The sequence below is a fragment of the Peromyscus maniculatus genome, chromosome 3 (genome assembly GCF_049852395.1).
Source record: "Peromyscus maniculatus bairdii isolate BWxNUB_F1_BW_parent chromosome 3, HU_Pman_BW_mat_3.1, whole genome shotgun sequence".
Taxonomy (NCBI): domain Eukaryota; kingdom Metazoa; phylum Chordata; class Mammalia; order Rodentia; family Cricetidae; genus Peromyscus; species Peromyscus maniculatus.
In genome coordinates, this window is record NC_134854.1 from 157,185,353 (window position 1) to 157,205,942 (window position 20,590).

The 20,590-nt window shown below is 45.8% G+C and overlaps 2 protein-coding genes across 7 annotated transcripts; one reads left to right on the forward strand and one right to left on the reverse strand.

Annotated features, from left to right (window-relative positions):
- Positions 1–1,137: 1,137 nt before the first annotated feature.
- On the forward strand, positions 1,138–1,697 carry H2aj (H2A.J histone). The gene has a single exon (XM_006976513.3). The coding sequence runs from the start codon at positions 1,247–1,249 to the stop codon at positions 1,634–1,636; it is 390 nt and encodes a 129-aa protein (XP_006976575.1). The 5' UTR covers positions 1,138–1,246; the 3' UTR covers positions 1,637–1,697.
- A 5,250-nt stretch (positions 1,698–6,947) lies between these two features.
- Positions 6,948–20,505, reverse strand: Wbp11 (WW domain binding protein 11). Of its 6 annotated transcripts, none has more exons than XM_006976512.4 (12): positions 20,332–20,505; positions 18,318–18,425; positions 17,808–17,839; positions 16,630–16,723; positions 15,386–15,582; positions 14,453–14,586; positions 14,148–14,347; positions 13,494–13,685; positions 11,070–11,171; positions 9,848–10,141; positions 9,136–9,318; positions 6,948–7,925 (listed from the first exon to the last, which is right to left on the reverse strand). In XM_006976512.4, the coding sequence occupies exons 2-12, from the start codon at positions 18,379–18,381 to the stop codon at positions 7,492–7,494; spliced, it is 1,926 nt and encodes a 641-aa protein (XP_006976574.1). In that variant the 5' UTR covers positions 18,382–18,425; positions 20,332–20,505; the 3' UTR covers positions 6,948–7,491. The 6 variants fall into 6 exon arrangements, with proteins under 6 accessions (XP_006976574.1, XP_076424223.1, XP_076424221.1 ...); XM_076568108.1 differs by lacking the exon at positions 20,332–20,505 and adding an exon at positions 20,151–20,280; XM_076568106.1 differs by lacking the exon at positions 20,332–20,505 and adding an exon at positions 19,535–20,089.
- Between the last annotated feature and the right edge of the window lie 85 nt (positions 20,506–20,590).

Consider the following 20,590-nt stretch of genomic DNA (forward strand, 5'->3'; position numbering starts at 1 on the left):
GAATTCTTACAGAGGCTCCCAGAGGCATTGACTCAGTATGTAATAGAACCTGTTGAATGCCTCCAGACATTAAATAATGTATTAAGGTCAGGTGTTAGGTGGTAAAGCCAGGATTTTGAGGAAGTTGTCGGGCTCCAAGATGACTGATCACCTTTATGGTGGCAATATATTGTTCCGATCCAAAGATCCAAAGAGGTGTATTTGAGACCCTAGCTACTGTATATTCATCATTGTGCTGGACAATAAAGACATACATGTAAACGGGTTCTGTCGCACACGTGCGTGTTTGCGTGTGTGCGTGTGTGTGTGTGTGTGTGTGTGTGTGTGTGTGTTTATGTGTTTATTCTGTGTTTGGAACAGGATCCTACCCAGTTCAGGCTGGGTGGGAACTCTGTGGCTAATGATGACCTTGAACGGACCCTCTTTTCTACACCTTAATATTAAGACCACAGGCAGGCCCCACCACACTTCGCTCTGGGAACTTTATTCAATGAAATCAAATCGTAGTTAGAATAGGGAGAGATTAAATTTGTGATCTTTTAATTAAATGGATACTAAATAATCTACATGGCATTTTAAACCAACGTTTGACATTACATCGGTTGTATAACATTCAGAAAATGTGGTAAACTGAAGTATCTCAGTGAATCAGTGGAAAGTAATCGTTAATTAAATTAAAAAAAAAACCTTATTTTATTTCAAATGCCACGGGCCTATAATTTGAATATATAAGAACAAGTCGAAGCATTCTTGCTCCAGTGTCTCGGTCTAGTTTAGAGTCTTCTCAAGTCTTGGAGAACTGAGCGACAACCTCCAACTCCACCTCCAAGAGCTGGGATTATAGACCTGCACCTATGTGCATGGCTTTCCTTAATTCCCTTTTTTTCCTTCCCTCTCTTCCTTCCTTCCTATCAGGCTGGTCTCAATCTCAAAAAAGATAAGGCTGACCTCAAGATTTTGGCAATCCTCCGGCCCGGGTTACCCTAGTGCCGGGATTACAGACACCTGCCAGTTCCAACAAGACCAAGAAAACCTGCGAACTATGTAAATTAGGACTAGGAATTTGCGGTTTTGATTGGGACAAGTCTTGGAAGGCGGGCCCTCTGCTCGGGCGAGCTGATTGGGAGCGGCGCCTGCCTGTCACAGGCGGCCGCGGCTGCAGAGTTTGGCGAGGTAGTTCCGGAGTGGCGCACGGCATCCCGGAACTGAGCGGGCTGGTGTTGGAGCTGTCGGCGCCGGGTCGAGCATGTCGGGGCGAGGCAAGCAGGGCGGCAAGGTGCGCGCCAAGGCCAAGTCGCGCTCGTCGCGCGCGGGCCTGCAGTTCCCCGTGGGCCGCGTGCACCGGCTGCTGCGCAAGGGCAACTACGCGGAGCGCGTGGGCGCGGGCGCGCCGGTCTACCTGGCGGCGGTGCTGGAGTACCTGACGGCCGAGATCCTGGAGCTGGCGGGCAACGCGGCGCGCGACAACAAGAAGACGCGCATCATCCCGCGCCACCTGCAGCTGGCCATCCGCAACGACGAGGAGCTCAACAAGCTGCTGGGCCGCGTGACCATCGCGCAGGGCGGCGTCCTGCCCAACATCCAGGCCGTGCTGCTGCCCAAGAAGACCGAGAGCCAGAAGGTGAAGAGCAAGTGAACCCGACGGGTACCGAGCCCGCCGCAGTCCGCAGCCAATAAAGTCGGTCAAAAGCGAGTAATCCGGAGAGCTGTGTAGTCGCGGGACCGACGGGGTGCTGGGTGGGGACGCGTCCCGAGCTTGAGCTGGACGCGGGCCACCCCTGAGGCCATGTGGGAGCCGGAGGGGACCCAGGAGGTGGGTTGGGAGCCTCCCCCCACCCTTCGCACCACAGTAGGCAGGACAGACGGGGAAGGTATTCTGGAATTAACTTTGCCTAACTGCCCAGGCCTTCGCAGGAGGGAGTGGTAGGAGAGGTGTTTCCAGCTATGGGCAAGAAGTTGCCTCGCTGGCCATACTTAGAAAGGTTGAGCTACTTGGAAAAGACAACTTAGGGACCTTGGTGGGTGCTAGGAATTTAGTTAGGATCGATAGTCTTTTAAGCTAACAGATACTACTATCCATGATCTGAGTACCAGCCACCTTCACCTTACACCCTTGTGTTCACGTTTCTTTAAAATGAAGTAACTTGTGCAATACGGAAGTGAGTCATGAAGATTGCTCCCTGGGCGGTGTTGCATAACGGCGGGGCCCTCAGCCTCTAGCGTGTTTAGCAGCTTTTAAAATTGTCTCTCTGCTCATGGTGGCGCACGCTTGCCACGGGGAGTCACGTCGTTCGTGGCTGCTGAGTTCGGAGGCCATTCCTGAGCCACGTTAGGAACATGTCTCAAAATACATACACACATTTCCTCCTCAAGCTTTAGCTTCATAACAGCATTGCCTTTCGAAATTGGCTTGATTTTATTTAGAATTAAAGCCTACTTTAGGGATAACTCTTAATAACTCCCCAGGAGTCCCGTTTTTCCCATTAGCTGTAGAGTTGTGTAATGCCCCGGTAAGGAAAGGAAAGGTCATGTGAGGTAAGAGCAAGGAGAAACACGTAGGTCCCTGGAAACGCTCTTCTTCCCTTCTTGGCCATTCCATTTCATTCTCAGTAACTGTCATTCTGCCCACAGGGTCCACAAAAACCACCCCAGGGTAGGTTTCACTCTGGGTTCATTTTTTTCCTGGGAATCGGTTGGCGTCTTCCCTTCATTTGTAGTGGCTGGCCCATTTCCCCTCATCCCCAGTGGGGGAGTCCAGCAGCGGAGGAGGCCAGCTAGGTTGCCACTGTCCCAAAACCCACATTTTTTTTTTTCATGGTTCCTGAAGACAGGAAATAGGACAAATAAATAATATATTACAAACCAGTGTCTGTATTTGGTTCTCTGCAGTTGGTCGAGTGGATATTGGAATTACTCTCTGTGGTAATCTTGAAAGATGTACAAAGATCACATCACACACACCTCATAAAGAGGTAGATTGCTCCCTCTGACACCTGAAGAGAACAGACTTCAGTGGCATTATGGGCAGTTTCAGGAGGTAAACTTCATACCTGTTTGGAGGACTAAGATGATTTTAGTACCATGTATTAGTATTAGATCCTTACATTGAAAAATGCCATCTCCTACAAGGACCAAGGGTTTGCGTTTGTGACTTAAATTCTAGGTAAACATGTAGGTTATTATGTGAACCAAGATAGTGAACAAATGTCTACTCAGCTGGTGGAGCACCAAGGTCAGAAATAGAAATGTGACCACCCACGTATAGCTTGGTGAACCAATTGGGGCTCCTTACAAAAGCATAAGGCAACGTGAAGGAAAAGAGCCACTGTTTGTAAATCCTGGGGGAGGGGATGGGGGGCTTGGGAGCCCCTCCCCTAACAACCATAAACTGCATAGATTTTGGGGTGAAAGGTGGGGTCTTGTGTCCACCAATGACAAAGTGGGTCCTATCTTGTGCAGGTCACCTGTAGGTTATCATAGGTGTTGAGTTGACAAAGGCAAGTCTTGTCATGCCTGGAGGACAGTTTTCTCCAGCAGTAGCAGTTAAAGAATTGTAGCCAAGTGTGGTTCACGACTGTAGTTCCAGCACTAGGAAGACAGGGAAGAGCCTGGAGTTCAAGGCTTGTCTGAGCTACGTGTTCTTGGATAGATAGGGCTGCACAGGGACATTGTCTCAAAACAGTAAAATTCACTTGTGAGTGATACCACTTGGAGCCAATATACATGCAGTCACCCTTCTGTATCCATGAGTTCACATTTACAGACTCAAACATACCTAGTTTTCAAGTGCTGGTTTGACATTTGAGTTGAGTTTGACATAGAGTTGAGCATCTGGGATTACCCAAATCATGAAGAAATAAGAAAAAAAGGTCACAAAACCTAACCCATCTGTCTTTTTCTCATGATTCCTAACATGAAAAATGTAACTGGAAGAGCGAGATAAACAAGCTATAAGAGATGATGACTGCCCCCATTTCCACTCAACCTTCACTACTGCTCAAGAAATGCTTCGGATCCTTTTAAATACTGCTCTTCACCACTTTTGATGAGGTTTTTGTTTTGTTTTGTTTTTTAAATTGATCTATTGACAAACAATTCTGAAAAGTCATTCAGCCTGTGGTCCTTGGTAAAGTTCTTGAGGCTAATTTAAAAGGCCAATGCTTCAGGCAAGAGTCTGGATGAAGGCAGTCTAGCACCTTCGGTGTGGCCTGCTGTCGTTTGGATGGCTATCCAGTGCTTGGTTTGCTTGCACATTGCTGCTTTCCGTGCAGATAAATGCTGTTCTGTGGGACACGGTGCAGTGTGGCCAGGGTTTGTTTGCTACAGAGCCAGTTTTGACTTTGGATCCCAGAGAACTAACTGGTCTGTTCAGTTTTGCATTCCTGGAATGAAAAGGTTTAGCCCATGCCATAGTTGGCAGTGACTGGCATGCTAAATGTGAACTCCACAAAGCCAGTAGTGGCAAGGGCAAATGCTACGGTGATTAAGAGCTTGAACTTGATAGAATGGGACTTAGGTTCTGGCCTAGTTACTTCTCCATCTCTTGAGACACCATGACCAAGGCAACTTAAAAAAGAAAGCATTTAATTGGGGGCTTGCTTACAGCTTCAGAGGGTGACTCCATGACCATCATGGTAGGGAGCATAGCGGCTGGCAGGCATGGTGATAGCTCCGAGCTTACATCTGATCCACAAGCAGGAGGCAGAGAGGCTGAGCCAGGCATGGGCTTTTGAAATTTCAAATCCCAAGTGACACACCTCCAACAAGGCCACACCTAATCCTTCACAGAAACTTTCCTGCCAACCAGAGACCAAACATTTAAACATCTGAGCCTATGATGGCCATTGTCATCCAAACCACCAAAGGTTTGCAATGTTCCTCAGTCACCTGGCTTGGAAACACTCTATCAAGCCCATTTAAAAGTATTAAATGGCTTTCTATTTTCTGTGGATTGAAGGAAGCAAGAGACTGAGGTAGCTGAGGGAACCGACAAGACACAGGAGGCCTCTCTTCAAGGTTGTTAAATAAACTGTATACAATTGGGGGAGACAGGGAGGCTTGGTGAGGTAGCCTGCACTTGAACTGGCTTGTGCCATCTGGGAAGAGGAACCTCACTTGAGGAAATGCCTCCAATAGATTGACCTGGATGGAGCATTTTCTTGATTCATGGTTGACGTGGAAGGAAGAGCCCAACATATTTAGGGCAGTGATAACCCTACCAGGTCCTGGGAGGGACATGAAAGGCAGCTGAAAGCTGGTGAGCATCACTCCTCTGTGGCTTCTGCTTCAGTTTGTTTCCTGCCTTGAATTCCTGTCCTATCTCCCCTTCATGATGGACTGTGGGCTGTAAGACAAGATAAACCCTTTCTTGCCTGAGCTGCTTTTGGCCATGGTGTTTAGAACAGCAGCAGAAAGCCAACGAGGACACCACTCACGCTTTTTCACCTCAATAAACTCACTGGTTCACCAAGCTGAAGTGGACGGAATCCTTTCTTTGGTCAGCTGTTTCTCTCTGGGTTGAAGAGAAATTGTCTCCAGGTAAAGTCAAATGACGTAATTGTTACCTCAGTGGGCTTTGAGGAGGATCTGGTTATGTGAATGAGGGCACTAAGTTTCCCATGTAGAAAGGTGTTCAATGACCCCCTGTGGTGCTGTGAGCCTGTATCCACAGTGGTGATGTAAGCAGAGGACTTTCGTGAAACCACAGTACCAATCCTGACCACCATGACAAGAGACCGAATCAGAACTGTTGGCCTTCTCCCCCTTTTCCTACAGATGGACTCGATACATTCAGTGTTAGGCTTTATGACTACAATTTTCCAATAAAACTAGCAGCACATTTGGAAATGTGTTTCAATAATCAAAAGCTTCCTTACACAACCATTAACAGAAATCTCTCCCAGAAAGAACATAAATTCAAATAGAATGTTAAAATAACCAGACTCAGACCAAATTCTGGAGAGCAATTCTATTTATGGAGAAATGTACTTATCATGCTAACTGGATCATGTCCTTGTTTCATCCTTATATTGAAATGGTCAAATCCATTGTTGGCTTTTCTTAATTACACTAAAACCCCAAACCAAATGGACTATTTAGTGCTTTGTCAGGATTTGTCTTAATCTGTTAAATAAAAACTAAACCTGAAATCCAGTGGAGAACTCAACTCTGAGAAAGCATAAACCTTAGCACAACACAGCAGAAGTCATCCCTCTTTAACGCTGCAGGATCTGCATGAGATACAGTGGGCAGAGAGGTGAGCCTAGCAACAAAATGCACGGATTCGGTGCCCCTGCGAGTCACGTGAGCACTGTTTCAACACCAGAGTCAGATGGTGGAAACCCTTGTGAGTCTTTGCCAGACTGGTACCAGTTTCCAAAGTTTTCCCATGAGTTGCTTTTCTGTTTCTGTGGTAAAACACCATGGACCAGGGCACCTTAAGGTAGTGTATTTAGGCTTACAGTTGCAGAGGGTCCATGACTGTGGGAACAGCATGGCGGCAGCAGCAGCAAGGTGAGATTTCTTTCATCTTGAAACCAAGCACGAAGCAGAGAGCAACAGGAAAGGGAATCTTAGCCTGCTCCCATGACATACTTCCTCTAACAAAGCCAACCTCCCCCCCCCCAATAGTGCCACTAACTGGGGGAAAAGTGTCCCTCTGGGGGACGTTCTTCCTCAGAGCACAAGCACAGCTCTAAGGTTCTCTGGAGCACATCTAAGCAGTCAAGTGGAGACGTTGTTTGCACCTCTGTTTCTGGGAAGGCAGTATAATCCTAAAGGAACTTTTCCTCTTTAGCCCTTTAGATTGCAGTTACTTTTTATGTTTCTAATGAAATCCATTCTATTTCTGCATGAGCTATGGCAACTCCTGAGAACCGATGCTGTAATGTGTGCTGGTTCTGCCTACAAATCAGGAACTGTTTACACATTACCATGAACACAGAAGCTATCTTGGTATGGAACATTTTATTTCTTCACGAAACACTCAGAGTTTAGGTCGTGGGAAATAACTTTAATCCAAGAATTGTACATTTTCTTCCCAAATATCCTGCTTTGAAATAGGAAATGACATTGTAATCCATTTCACTACAAGTAAAATATTACAAAATATTTACAGGAAAATATTAAAAATAACTCAAACACAAAAGTCAAGATGAAATAAACCTCTTTCCCTCCAGAAATCTCTCTCCAGTGCCTAGAGCACACCAGTCAAACAGGAACTAAGACCTCTCTGATATAACTCCCAAGGTGGAGGGAAGAAAGGGGCTGAAATGGAGGCGTCCAAGGGAACGGTGTTAGCAGCAGTGCTTCCCATCCTGGTCTAGTGTAAAGAAACCCCCTGTGCAGGGATCCCAGCAAGGCAAGCGTTAGGAGGCTCCCGGAACTGAACCTGGAAACACCCTGACAGTGGCCGTTGCTCGAATTTAACAAGAGCCTCTTGTTCCACAAACCAGTGCTCTCAACAGAAGCCTGTCCTGGCCCGGGAAGCTGTCACAGCAGCCCTTCCATCTCTTTCATAAACGCTTCATAAACATCGTCCTTAGTCTGCACGGAGACGGGAAGAGAAGGACCAGATCTGGCGGCTGCTTTGGTAACAGGCGCAGCAGAGTCATCCTCTGACCTTCTTTGGGGAACAGCAGCAGCCCCCTTATTCTCCCTGCGTACTCTCAGCGCAGTGGGCACAAACCGTGTAACCTCTGCCTTGGGATTGGTGATCTGGGGCTTGGCACTGATGGTCGCTGTGGCTTTCTTCTCAATGGTGGCTGCACTGGCATCATCCGCCTTCGGTCGCTGAATGAGGCTGGGTGGGGCACTCAACACCCCTGGGTTGGGCAAGGGAGCTGGTGGGAAAAGCCCAGGCGGGGCAGGTCCAAGAGGAGGCACCAAGGGTGGGCGCATCATGCCGGGACGAGGGGGAGGGATACCTAAATGCAGAGGCAGAGTGTAAGAGCGAATGGCACTTGACTGCCACCAAGGGTGTTTAAACAGGCTGACACTGTTTTTTAAGCAGTAATTTACAGGAACTAAAATGACCTTACAGAACCTGCTATGTGAAAGTCAGGAATATATTCTGATAGAAAGGAATAGGACACTATAAAATAATGTTCACCTTCAGTCTGTATCACTTCCTCCAAACACTGTCCTACTTGAAAAACCTGACACCAAGCTGACAATCCCAACTGGTTTTGAACATGATTTCCAGTCTGGCCATTCCAGGCTGCTCCCCTGGCTGTCTAGTGTGATGGTATTAAGGTCAAGGGTGGGTTGATCCCCCTGCATTAAATCACTTAGTTTCTATCACTCTCACACAGTGAACAACAGTCTTAGTCCTGGCTCTAACAGGAAATGGAAGGAGAGTCTGTAACTATGTTCTGTCTTACTAGGTTCACAAACTTCTGACAGCTATGACACGTACATACCCCACATCAGAGTTTTACTTTCTTTTTAATTAAATAGCTAGGTGTTGTGACACACACCTTTTAAAAAAATAATTTATTTTTATTTTAGGTACAGTGGTATTGCCTACATGTGTATCTGCATAAGGGTATCAGATCTTGGAGTTACAGACCTTTGTGAGCTGCCATGTGGAGGCTGGGAATTGAACGAGGGTCCTCTGGATGAGCAGCCAGTGACTGCTGAGTCATCTCTCCAGCCCCCACAGATTTTTCCTTTCTTAAAAAGCTACTAAAGAGTGTCTAGAAAGTAGCAGACTGCAGTAAATCTAAACTGCTGACCATCTGAGCTCAGTTCTTCTACATGCCACCAAGACAAAGAAAAAGCCGCAGCTGGTGTGTTTAGAAATCTTCAGATTAAAGGAGAACATCCAGTGTGATAAAGCAGAATGCGGCCATACTATCTATAAGCCCAGTGGGCAGAGAGGAGGCAACTGTGATTTCAGCTTGAAGATGGTGATTTTGAGGACCCACGGGGTACAACTATACCGTACTCTGCTGTGGGTACTCAGCAAAACTTCTCAGACAGAGAACCTCTGCAGTGTTCATTTGGTTGGGAATGCCCACTGAAGAACACACCTCCATGTGACCCACTGGAAGATGCTCAGATTCCCTCAGCTGATAATGTGCCTAGAGCACAAAGGCCAGGGGTAGCTTCTGCTACAGAAATGGAAAACTTTACCTGGAGGTGCAGGAGGAGGTAGCCTTGGTGGGGGTCCTCGAGGAGGGGGGCCAGGGGGCAGGCCTGGAGGTGGACCTGGGGGAGGGCCAGGAGGTCGGCCTGGTGGTGGTCCTGGAGGTAAAAGTCGTGGTAGAGGCCCTCGGATTCCTGGCATTCCAGGTGGTCTCAGGAATGGAGGAGCCCCTGAAAGGAGAAAAAAACAATATCAAACAAATAATGGCGGTATAAAAGCAACTCACATGATCATTTTATTCAGAAGTTAGATCACTTTATAAACACACACAAAGTGTGAAATAAAATTCATTCAACAAATATTTGAGCACAGAAAAAGGGCATCAGATTTGTTATAGATCTAGATTTAGGTCCCAGCTCTAATATATGAGATGGTATTCACTGATATCAATGCAGAACTGGGCTAGTCTGCCACGTTGAAGTACTAAAGGAAGTACAATTATGTTCAAGCATCCAGCTTACATAACCAGAAATAAAAGACCCTAAAAAAGAGCTTTGGACAAAAAGAGGCAACTGTCAGAACTCCAAGCTACCAGCAATGCTCCCAGAATGGAAACCTTTGAGAATCTTTGATAGCTTAGAGAATGCAATCAGGAGGAAACAGAAAACATCAGTACCGATGACACATGATATGTTGGGGGAATGATCACTCTGGATTCACTGGAAGAAAATGCTTACTCCCCATTTTAGGGGAGCTTACCTGGAGGTGGTCCAGGAGGGAGGCCTGTAGGTGGTCCAGGAGGCCGTAAGGGTGGGGCAGGCGGTGGTCCAAGAGGTGGCGGTCCTGGCATGGGAGGTGCTTGTATCTGGGAAGGAGGAACAGACTGAGGAGGAGCCTGCTGCTGGGAAGAGGCAGCAGATGTGCCGTCAGAGTGGGAATCCTCTTTATGCTGCTTTTGCGACTGCTTTTCTGCTTCAGAATCATCAGAGTCATCGTCATCATCATCCTCCGAAAATTCCTCCACTTCACGTCCTTCCTCAGGGATTTCCTGACCTGAAAGAAAATTGCAAAACTGGTAAACAGAGATGACTTGTGTTATGGAATCTTTTTGTACACTGTGAAGATGTGTCATTTGGACTGGTTTAATAAAAAGGTGAGGCCAATACCTAGGCAAAGAGGACACGGGGAAGAAGAGCAGAGTAGCCAGTCAGACACAAGAGGAAACAGGACGTGAAGGAAGAGAGGTACCAGCCAGAGCCATGTGGCAGTACACAGATTAACAGAAATGGGTTAATTTAAGTTGTAAGAGCTAATTAGAAACAAGCCTAAGCTATCGGCCAAGCTTTCATAATTAGTAAGTCTCCCTGTCATGATTTGGGAGCTGGCTGGCAGGACAGAGAAAGACTAGCACTTGAGAGGCAGGAGCAGGCTGATCTCTGACTTTATGGTCAGAGTGGTCTACAGAGTGAGTTCCAGGATGGCCAGGGCTACATAGACAGACCCTGTCTCCCAAAACCAAATAAATATATAAAAATAAGAAAACTTATTCTTAAAAACCATCAATCCCAAAGCCTTTTCTTACTATTTAAATACACAACAACCAAGCAGTATTCTGTAACTAGTGTAGCAGTATAAGCCCAGACTGGTAGACCAAGACAGACTTGGAATTAAATGTCACTCAGGGCTGGCAAGGTGGCTTGCCATTGACCCTGACAATCAGAGTTCAATTCATGGGATCCACTGGTAGCTGCAGAGAACCAGACTCCCACAAGCTGTCTTCCAACTTCCATGCACCAGCTTGAGAACACATGCAGCACCCAGAACCACTCATTTCCACAGCTTACTGGCAGTGAAACTCTGGGCAGCCTACCAAATGGCTGCACACCTTAAGTTTTATACAATACAGAGCAAGACTTAGTTCAGAGCTGCTGAATATAAATGGAAGAATGTATGCTAAGCAAGTGGCATCCTTGCTTCTAACCTGCCATCCGAAGCATCATGGCTTGAAGAGGAGTCAGCTCCTTCATGTTCTTCTTCTTCTTCCTTGATTTCCCAGGCATATCAGCAAACCGAACACTCAGACCTAAACAGTCAAGGAAGGAAATGAGATAGACAAGAATCATCCAAATTCAGTAAAAATGGTCACTACAATGCAGACACTATACATACTAGGTATGACCATAACCCATGGCAGAAGAGAAGTGCAGAAAGACAGAGTCAAGATAATCAACGCTGAGCGAATTGGTGGCATACTATGGTGATTTAAAACTTACAATTTATATACTTAAGAGAATATATAAATTGAATAGCCAATGCAATTTTATGCCCCAAAACATAAAAACTGAAACAGTAAAGTGTCTTAAGGAAACAATTTTCTTTAGCAATGCAGTCAAGCATTAAGTCATAGGAAGGATGAAAGCTGTCCAAGTCATGAAACCACCACCCACTAGACCAAGTCTAACCTATCTATCAACCAACACAGAAACCGGCCCCACAGTGCTGCGAAAGGAGGATACTTCACAAGCATGCAGGAGCTTCAGGCACTGAGGACAACAGGCACCTACCTAACAGGTGGGAAAATCTTAGTCACAGCCTATCAGGTGCTTAACAACTGATTACTCCCTACCACCGCCAGTTCCACCACAAAAATCTCTTAGTAAAGGACTTCCTACCCTGACAGACACTACCAACTGCACACTGCAACACATTACTCTTTCTGAGGGTGAGCTTTAGTCTTGCAGTTTTGGTACCCAGAAAAAAGGCTCAAATATGCAAACAGCAGTAAGTGTTAGATGAGAAACTAGACAGCAGGCACAGCCATGTGAGGACCACGCATGCTGCTGACCATACAAGAAAAACAGGGGGGTAGCATCCATCTTTATCGCAGTGCTCAGCAGGTGGAGCTCAGCGAAGTTTGAGGCCAGCCTGGTCTACACAGTGAGTTCTGTTAGCCAGCTATAGTGAGACCCTGTCCCACCCCCCCACGAAACCCCCCAACAGCAGCTGGCAGCAGAAGAAAGGAGACTATGTAGCCCTGCAGGGAAAGGCAGCTCATGGGGCTCTAGCTCCCCTCTCCTTTCTAGGACCAGTTCCTTAGCGTCTTCCATAACTACTTGTGATAGATCTTTTGATGGCCCTTCCATTTGTAATCATGATTAAGAAACACTAGGAAAGGCTAGAGATGGCTCAGTGGTGAAGAGCACTTGAGCAATCCTGAGGGGCCTGGAAAATTCAGCTCCGAGAGATTTCCTGTCATCTTCCGGCCTCCGGGAGCACCCTGATGTGCTCACCTGCACACCCACGGGCAGGCAGGCCCCTGCATGCACACACGCATGCACGCACACAAACAAATCTTCACAAAGAAGAAAGCTAGGGTAAGCATTTGTTGTATTTATAACTACAGATACAGTACACAGACACCGCACTACAATCACACCAAGAGTCCTCAACGCTGCCCAGCTCCTGGGATTTGACAGAGCTGGTGTGCTCTTTTTTTGACAAAACCTGACACACTGTGTGCATAAAACAAGGGACAGAGCAAAACAGAATGTATTTAGCATCCATCAAAGTCTTACATCTACTCCCCAGTGCCACGCACACAAAACTTTCTAAAAGATGCTTCAGTGCTGATTCAGAGAATGGTTTGTTTTCCATGCAGTGTCTGAGAAACAGGCACTTTTCCCAACTAAGACATGGCAGGAAAAAGAAAAAACAGGCCCATGATTCTCATTTACAGGTACACCTGAACTGCAGTTATGACCCTGGTTTATATTAGACACTATTAACAGAAAATCTAAGAGGTTTCCAGTGTAGATATTTAAATAAGCTTATTTACAACACTGCTATTCTCCTTCATTTCCTACAGCATGTTCACGACAGTGTGCTAGCAACTTCATGGTTCTCAATACTTGTATTTTTGCCTCAAAGCGGAATTTCTTACATGTACTCCCCCTGGCCCCCAAAAAACTAATGGACATTTCCTCACAAACATCTCTAAGAATAATGTATCCAAACTTTTCAAACTATCAGGACAAATGGCCAGGTATGGTGGCTTATATTTTTAATTCTAAAAATTGGGAGGGTGAAGCAAGAGACCACCATGAATTTGAGGCCAGCCTAAAACCAAACCAGGATTCAAAGCTGGTCCTGAGCCAAGCTGGTGAACTGGCTCAGGAGATAAAGGCACTTGTCATCAAACCAAACTACTCAAGTTGAATTTTCAGGACAAACATAGTAGATTGAGAGAACCAACCGTGACCACCACATATGTGCTGTGGCATGCATGGACACTCACGGGCGTGCACAAACACATGCATACACAAAATCAATGTGATAGCCACAGCAAAGCACACAGACACTGGGCTTAGCTGTGTTAATGCCCCGAGGCACACCACCCTGCACGCACCCGACTTCTTCTCCTCGGGGTTGTCTCGCTCACTGTCGTCCCGGTGCCCGAACTCGTCACCTTCACTCTCGGCATCAGACCTGTCAGTGTCACTGTCCTCAGTGCTGTCGTCATGCTTGTCCTGGTCCATGTCCTCGGGGTAGCCGTCGTCCTCACTGGTGCTGGACACGTCATCGTCATGACCTCGCTGAGCTGGCGACAGAAAGAGAGAGGAACAAGCAGCGTGGTTGGCCTTCCCGGTACCCAGACCTAGCAGATTATCTATTTGAACTCCACAGAACGTGTAAAAAGAGTTCTGTAGCAATGTCTGCTCTCGTGTGCTGTGATGATAGTTTCATCGGGTACTAGTTTTAAATACTTTTTTGTTTTCCTGTGAGAAGTTCAAACACACTGTTAGAAACAATTATGTGTACAGTCACACACAGTCACTAATTCTGGCCATCTGACAATAAAGCCGGGGAGAGCTACTCAAGGTGGGAATCCACAGTGACATCTCTCATCAGGCAGGTCTGGTGAGTTATCTCTGGGGAGACACAGCAGTAAGCATGTGATGTCCTCACTTCCCTCCTATGTTCTCTTGTGGTGGACATGTCAAGTACAGCCAACACAGAACAATACTGAGAAGGACACAAAAGCAAACCCGGCCCTGCATACCAAGTTCCGGACTATACAGCATGTCTTCATCTCGTCTACGAGGGGGAAGATCGAGAGCAAAACCCACTTTCCGGCCATACATCTGCAGAACCTGAGGAGGAGGTGGGCCAGGTGGAGGGCCCGGTGGTTTTCTGCCAGGGGGCAAACGTGGAACACCATGACCGAGGAGCGGAAGGATAGAAACTGCACGAGTCGGAGGCCTGTAAAGAGAACGTGAGTGACTGTGTAATCTACTTCTAGAGCGGTAGTGAGAACCAGCTATGGCACTTCAGTCAAGTGCTGTCCTTCTGATAGGGTTTCCTTACCCGTATGCAGAGGTTTTCTTAAGGATGGAGGGTGGCTGGGCACCAGGAAGCGGGATGTCCTGGATCAAGATGTTGGAAGGCGCATGCGGCATGTCTGGCAAAGGGATGCTCTCTACTTCCACATGCTGAGCATTCTGCAACACAAAAACCCAGTGGTATGGCACTGATCCAAACTCAACCCCAACAACTCTAAGTCCTCTGAATTTGCTTTCCACCTAACACAAAGATCATGAAAAATAGCTGAACACCTCAAGCCAAAACTTCTCAAGGATTCAAAGAAATCTACCATTTCTTCTTTTTTTTTTAAATCATTTCTTCTTAAAGGACCCAAATACAGCTTATTCTTTCTTTTATAATCCCTATAACCGGCTGATTCTTTTACAATGTGATTTGAAATAGTTTTGGTTTTAAAGGAATTCAACTGTTCAAAGTTGGCAGGACTACTGTAATAATCTGGACAATAACACACATCTATTAACAAAGAGTATCTAGTCTCTAAATTCATCCGCCTTTCTTGGGATTCTGTCCTCTGTTGTTGGAAACATACCATCTACTTTACAAAAGCATTCCATTTGGGTTTTCAATTTTCTGCCCCAGTCAAGGAGATTTACACTAAACTATAAAAGCTCACACAGGTCTGCACATGGAGCAGGAACGGAAAGAAGCAACACTGGCTGGGCCCCACCCATGTTCTTTCAGTCTCCAACCCCAGGCAAAGGTTAAAGTGTGCACCACCATGCCTGGGCTCACCTGCTATTTCTCCTTATTAGCAACACATTTACTTTTACCTGTGAGATCTAAATTTGCTAGAGCGTAAGGTACACACTTAATTTTAAAAACAACCGCAAAAAAGAAGAGGTTGAGAACGATCAATCCCCCATTAACTTTAAGAGCAAACTAAACACACTTGGTCCTCTCTCAAGAGCAGCCCACCTTCACAGCATCAAAGTACTGGCTCAGTTGAGCCCTCTTCTGTTCATATTCTACTTCCAGCTTTCTCAATTCTTTGTAAATATCTGGATTTTCTTTTTCATAAAGCCGTAGGATTCGTTCAAATGTTTCCCGCAGCTTTTTACGCTTGTCTTTCAGGACTTTCTCATTTAACTGTGGCTGTTGCACTGGGTTAAACTCTGGGAGAAAAGCAGATTAGAAGTGTGAACGAAGAGCTACTTCATTAATAAAAACCTCCCTTATAACAAACTAGACCCAGATACCACCATTTCATTGTTGAGTCCTTCGTGCTAAGGGGGACAGACCCCCCCGCCCCCCGCATTGCCCACTCCTATCTCTTTTGCAGAACTGACGCACAGGCGAGCACGCTAGCGCTGAGTCCTTCGTGCTAAGGGGGACAGACACCCCACCCCCCGGTATTGCCCACTCCTATCTCCTTCGCAGAACTGACGCACAGGCGAGCACGCTGGCACTGGAGTTGCAGGCCTGGCCCTCTCGGGGGACTGGAAATCAAAGAGCAGCTTTCCTGCCACCTGCTGAGACGTCATGGCCTTGTCTCCCAGCTACCACTAACTGCACACACACCTTCCACTTTCTACCCCAAGCAGCTGTTCACTGGCACTGTGCTGGAGAGCAGAGCAGACACAGACAGTCCTTAGGAGGATTCTGGGCCTCCTCCGAGAGGCAGTTTTATAGGGATGTCTCATTATGGAAGCTAAGGCACACCTTTCTATTTTAATTAGTTTAGATTTTTATAAATGGAACGAGGGCCCCTATGATTAAGATATTTCTCCTTTTTTCTTGAAGTACTAGTTAAATTAAATTCTTCCTCAAATCTTCCTATTAACTTTACTCAAAACTAGAAGTTATATTATTGCATCATTCCTAGTGACTAAGATTGAATGCACGCCTTTTCTTATTCTACTAATTTATAACGGCAAAGGGAAAATATAATTAAATCTGAGCAATTATAGTGAGCTGGCCAGACTAGGCCTTTGTTACCTAGTAATAGTAATTAATTCCAAATGATTGATGGTTTCTCTCTTCTAGGATATGTGATCTCTAGCTTGCAATAAGTCTTATCCTTTTACTTTATTTCCATAACATTAAAACAAAACATGGTGTCCAAGGCCACCTGGTTGCTCTGTTTTCTTAGGTCTATGCTGCCGCCACTGTGTATAACACACTATTACTGTTTTAAATCTGGCCTTTTCATACACTCTTACCCATTTCATCCAATTTCTCCATGTCCCGGATAATCTGTTTGGGATCTTTCATCTTCAAAACCGCAGCTCGGACCATCATGCGCTGTTTTTTGTTCTTAGAAAGGCAAAAGAGAAGACTACTGAGAAGCTGCTTGCTCAGGACATTTTTTACTTCAATTTGCCTCAGGAATCTAAGAATAATTTTAAATTTCCCTTGGTTTCTAACCACACTTAGCTATGAGAGCTCTTGTTCCCAACAACATTTAGACCTTACTAAAAAGATGTACTTTCTTGGGAAGTATTTGTCTCAACCCAGTTAAGACTGTTAGCAACTACATAAAAACTTGTTTAAACACAAAATGCAGGGGCTGCAGTTAAATTAAAAAATACTATGCTGGGTAAGGAAATTTTTCAAAGAGTCAGGACTAAAGAATAAAACAAGAGCATAATAGAGATTATAAAAAGTCCCTGAACACATTAAAGAGGGATACCTAATGTTTACTCCTTTAAGTCCTCTGTCAAAACGCAATAGCTGATGAAGATATACAAAGATCTCCAGCAACACATTTACTGGCCTTCATTCCATACCTTTAACAAAGCAGCTACATTTTGGTAAGTAGTAAAAATAATTCCTTTCTTATGATAGGGTCTGATGTAGCTCAAGCTAGCCTTTAATTCCTGATACTCTTGACTCTGATCTCCACATTCCAAGTGCTGGGATTATAGGCATATGTTACCACACTCAGGATAAGAATTATTTTCAAAAGGCATTTTAAAATATAATTTTATTTATGGGTGTGTGTTTGTGTGAATGTATGGGCATGTGTTTATGGGTTCTTGTGGAGGTCAGAAGAGGGTGTTGGATTCCTGGGAGATGGAGGAACAGACAGTTGTGAGCCACCCATGGGTGCTGGGAATGGAACTCCGATCCTCTGCAAGAGCAGTGTGTGCTGCAATCCACTGAGCCTCACTCTGGCCCCCAAAGCATTTTTTTTAAACTTTTGGGCAGGAGAATCAAATAAACATAAACAATGTCATACAAAGCTACCATAAATCGAACCTCCAAGTTTTATCAGTTATTAAACAGTCGATTTTCTGGTTTTCATTGAAGTATAAAGCATCTTTTCTGGCACATAATTTGAAATGTTATTTTCATTCACAAATCTCAAATAACACACAGAATGTGTCTGAACGCCTACCTTTTTCAATTCTCTTTTCCGGGCTTCCTTTCCTAAAGAGAGGGGAAGAGACCACACAACTCAAATCTTCAACATTATCACAAGACAACACCCACAATGTTCTCTTCTGAGGCCTCCCTATGCAACACATGGAGATGTCACAGCACCAGCGGCTTCGACCTACAGATGACTGCAGCACTTCAATTAAAACCCTCACATCCCAAACGCCAACACGTTTGTTTTCATAGGAATAACTGAACCATAAGGAGAAAACGAGATGCTCAAACACTAAAAAACACTTAAAAACTCACTTGTTTAAAAATTCCAACAAAAAGACAACCAATTTTATCCTTCAAGCCAACCAACTTTGACAAAGAAACATGGTTTTAACTGATTTACATTCTCACCATTTTAGTCATGTGAACTAATTCTAAGAATTCAACATGACTTTACACAACTCACTCACTCCTGCCAACGCCCCAGTGAACTAGTCTCTGAAGTGTTTTCCTCTTCCACACCAACAGCACTTACGAGCTTGGTCCGTGGGGTTCATAAACTTCCCACTCTTGGTGGAGGATGTTGATCTCCGTCCCATGTTGACAATTTATATGGTTTACTTCTTCATTAAGAAAAAAAAAACTGGAATAAAAAAAAAGAACAAACTCAGTTTTCCAGTATGTTTAACATGTCTTCCTTTTTAGAATTTCCATCAATTTTTAGAAAGAAATATCCCTTTGATTATTAGTTTTGTAAGAACTCTCTCTTTCCTTGTTAAGGTTATCATATGGCTTTACCTTTCCTGACCACAGAAAAGCTAACACGTATTAGTCAAGGCAGTGGGATATCATTAACTCACCACCTGAACACTTGGCTATGGATTACATAGCTCTGTCAAGTAAAAAAAATCAACTAGGAGTTTGCACTTGGAATGTGGACTGAGCCGTAAGAGATTACCTCAAAACAAAACAAAAACTAACTAGAAAATGTTCTAACAATGTGATACAAACCATGGGTATAAGAAGCCATTAGTCCTTTTCCTACATACCCGTTACACATAAGGTGAAATCAAATACAAGTAGGGGTATGGATCTAGGCTCAAAGACATGGTCTGACTTTTCTCCTTGGCATGTGTACTGTTCATTCAACACCCCACAGATGGTAGAAAGTAATTAACTTAAACATATTTAATTTAGATTTAATACAAGTCAAATATGATTCATGACTCTCCCCAAATAATGACATATTAGAACTTTCCAAATTTAATATTAACATATATATTTTCTTACTAGTACTTATGACTCTTGATTTATATATCTTAAGGTAATTAAAAGTGGTAGTCACTGTAAGAATAGATTTTCAAGGCTTTTATTAGTATCAATTCTTCCTCTTCTATTCAAAATTTAACCTGTCCAATAAAAAAGTAACAAATGTTTCCCATTGAAACTACTGACATATGGCTCCAGGCACCCTCTTGTTGCTCCCTATGAACACTAAATAAATCTACTTTCTTTCTTAAAAAGATACTGTAAAGGTAGGGAATTGGGGAGCTCCTGAGATGAATTTAATAGACCTTACAACTCTGCCCCGGCTCCTTTGTTAAGACTTTGGAGGGTTTTTGTTTTTTTGTTTTTTTTTTTTTAGATAATGCTTTTGTTTTTTTGTTTTTGTTTTTCGAGACAGGGTTTCTCTGCGTAGCTTTGCGCCTTTCCTGGAGCTCACTTGGTAGCCCAGGCTCGCCTCGAACTCACAGAGATCCGCCTGCCTCTGCCTCCTGAGTGCTGGGATTAAAGGCGTGCGCCGCTACTGCCCGGCTTAGATAATGCTTCTTTCATCAAGTGGTCAAGCCCGGCTACCTGCTACTTGTAGGTGTTTCAGAACTGTTCGGTGGCTATTATTTCATTATAAAATGTTCCGTTATCAGAAAACAAGGGAGCCAGGATGATGGGAGGAAGGCAAGAGAAGCACTGATTATAGAGAACTAGAGAAACGCACGGACACAAGCTCTTATATTTTTGATCCCATCTTTAGTGCGTTCCCTTTTCAAGGAGCCTCGGGTTCACGCTTTGACCTCCTCCCGCCTCCCTCTCCCACAACTGAAAACACCGCAGCCACGGGTCACTGGGAATTTTTACAAGACCGCAATGCCTTCGTCTACAAAAGCGGCCCTCGGAGAGGCAGACGCATCTGGGCGAGGACGGGTCAAAAGAACCCGGACAGCACAAGGGCAACCCGACCCGTCCAGGGCCACCGAAGGCGGCCTCAGCCGCAACCGCCGCAACCACGGCGACGGTTGATCCCGACTCGAGCGGCTCGACGTCAAGCCGAGCCAGCGGCCGCCGCGTTCCCGAGGCGGACCCAACCCACCGGGCAGGCTCGGCCGGGGACCCGCCGGACGCTGCGCCACGCCGGGCCCCGGAGCCCTCACGCCCGCAGCTCCGGCGACCCCGGGCCAGCGGAGGAAGAGCGCGGCCCCTGGGCCTGGCGCTTCTGCGGCGGCCGCGCAGGCCCCCGGGGGAGTCGGAGCACCGCGACCGCGCACACTCACGCGACTGCGGGGCTCCCCGACCGGCGAGGCCGGGCAGCGGGCGGTCCCAGCGTCCTCGCTGCGACGGGGCCTTCACCTCTGCCGCTCGGTCAACCACCCAGCCACCGCCATCTTGAAACCTCGCGCCCCTCCGCCATCCTGACGTCACTTCCTGTGCCCGCGGCCGACGCTCTCGCCGCGTTGCCGAGTCCCGGGACCATAGAGAGGACACAGCAACGTCAGGGCCAGAGTTGCTTCCGCTCAAATCCAACATCCGATT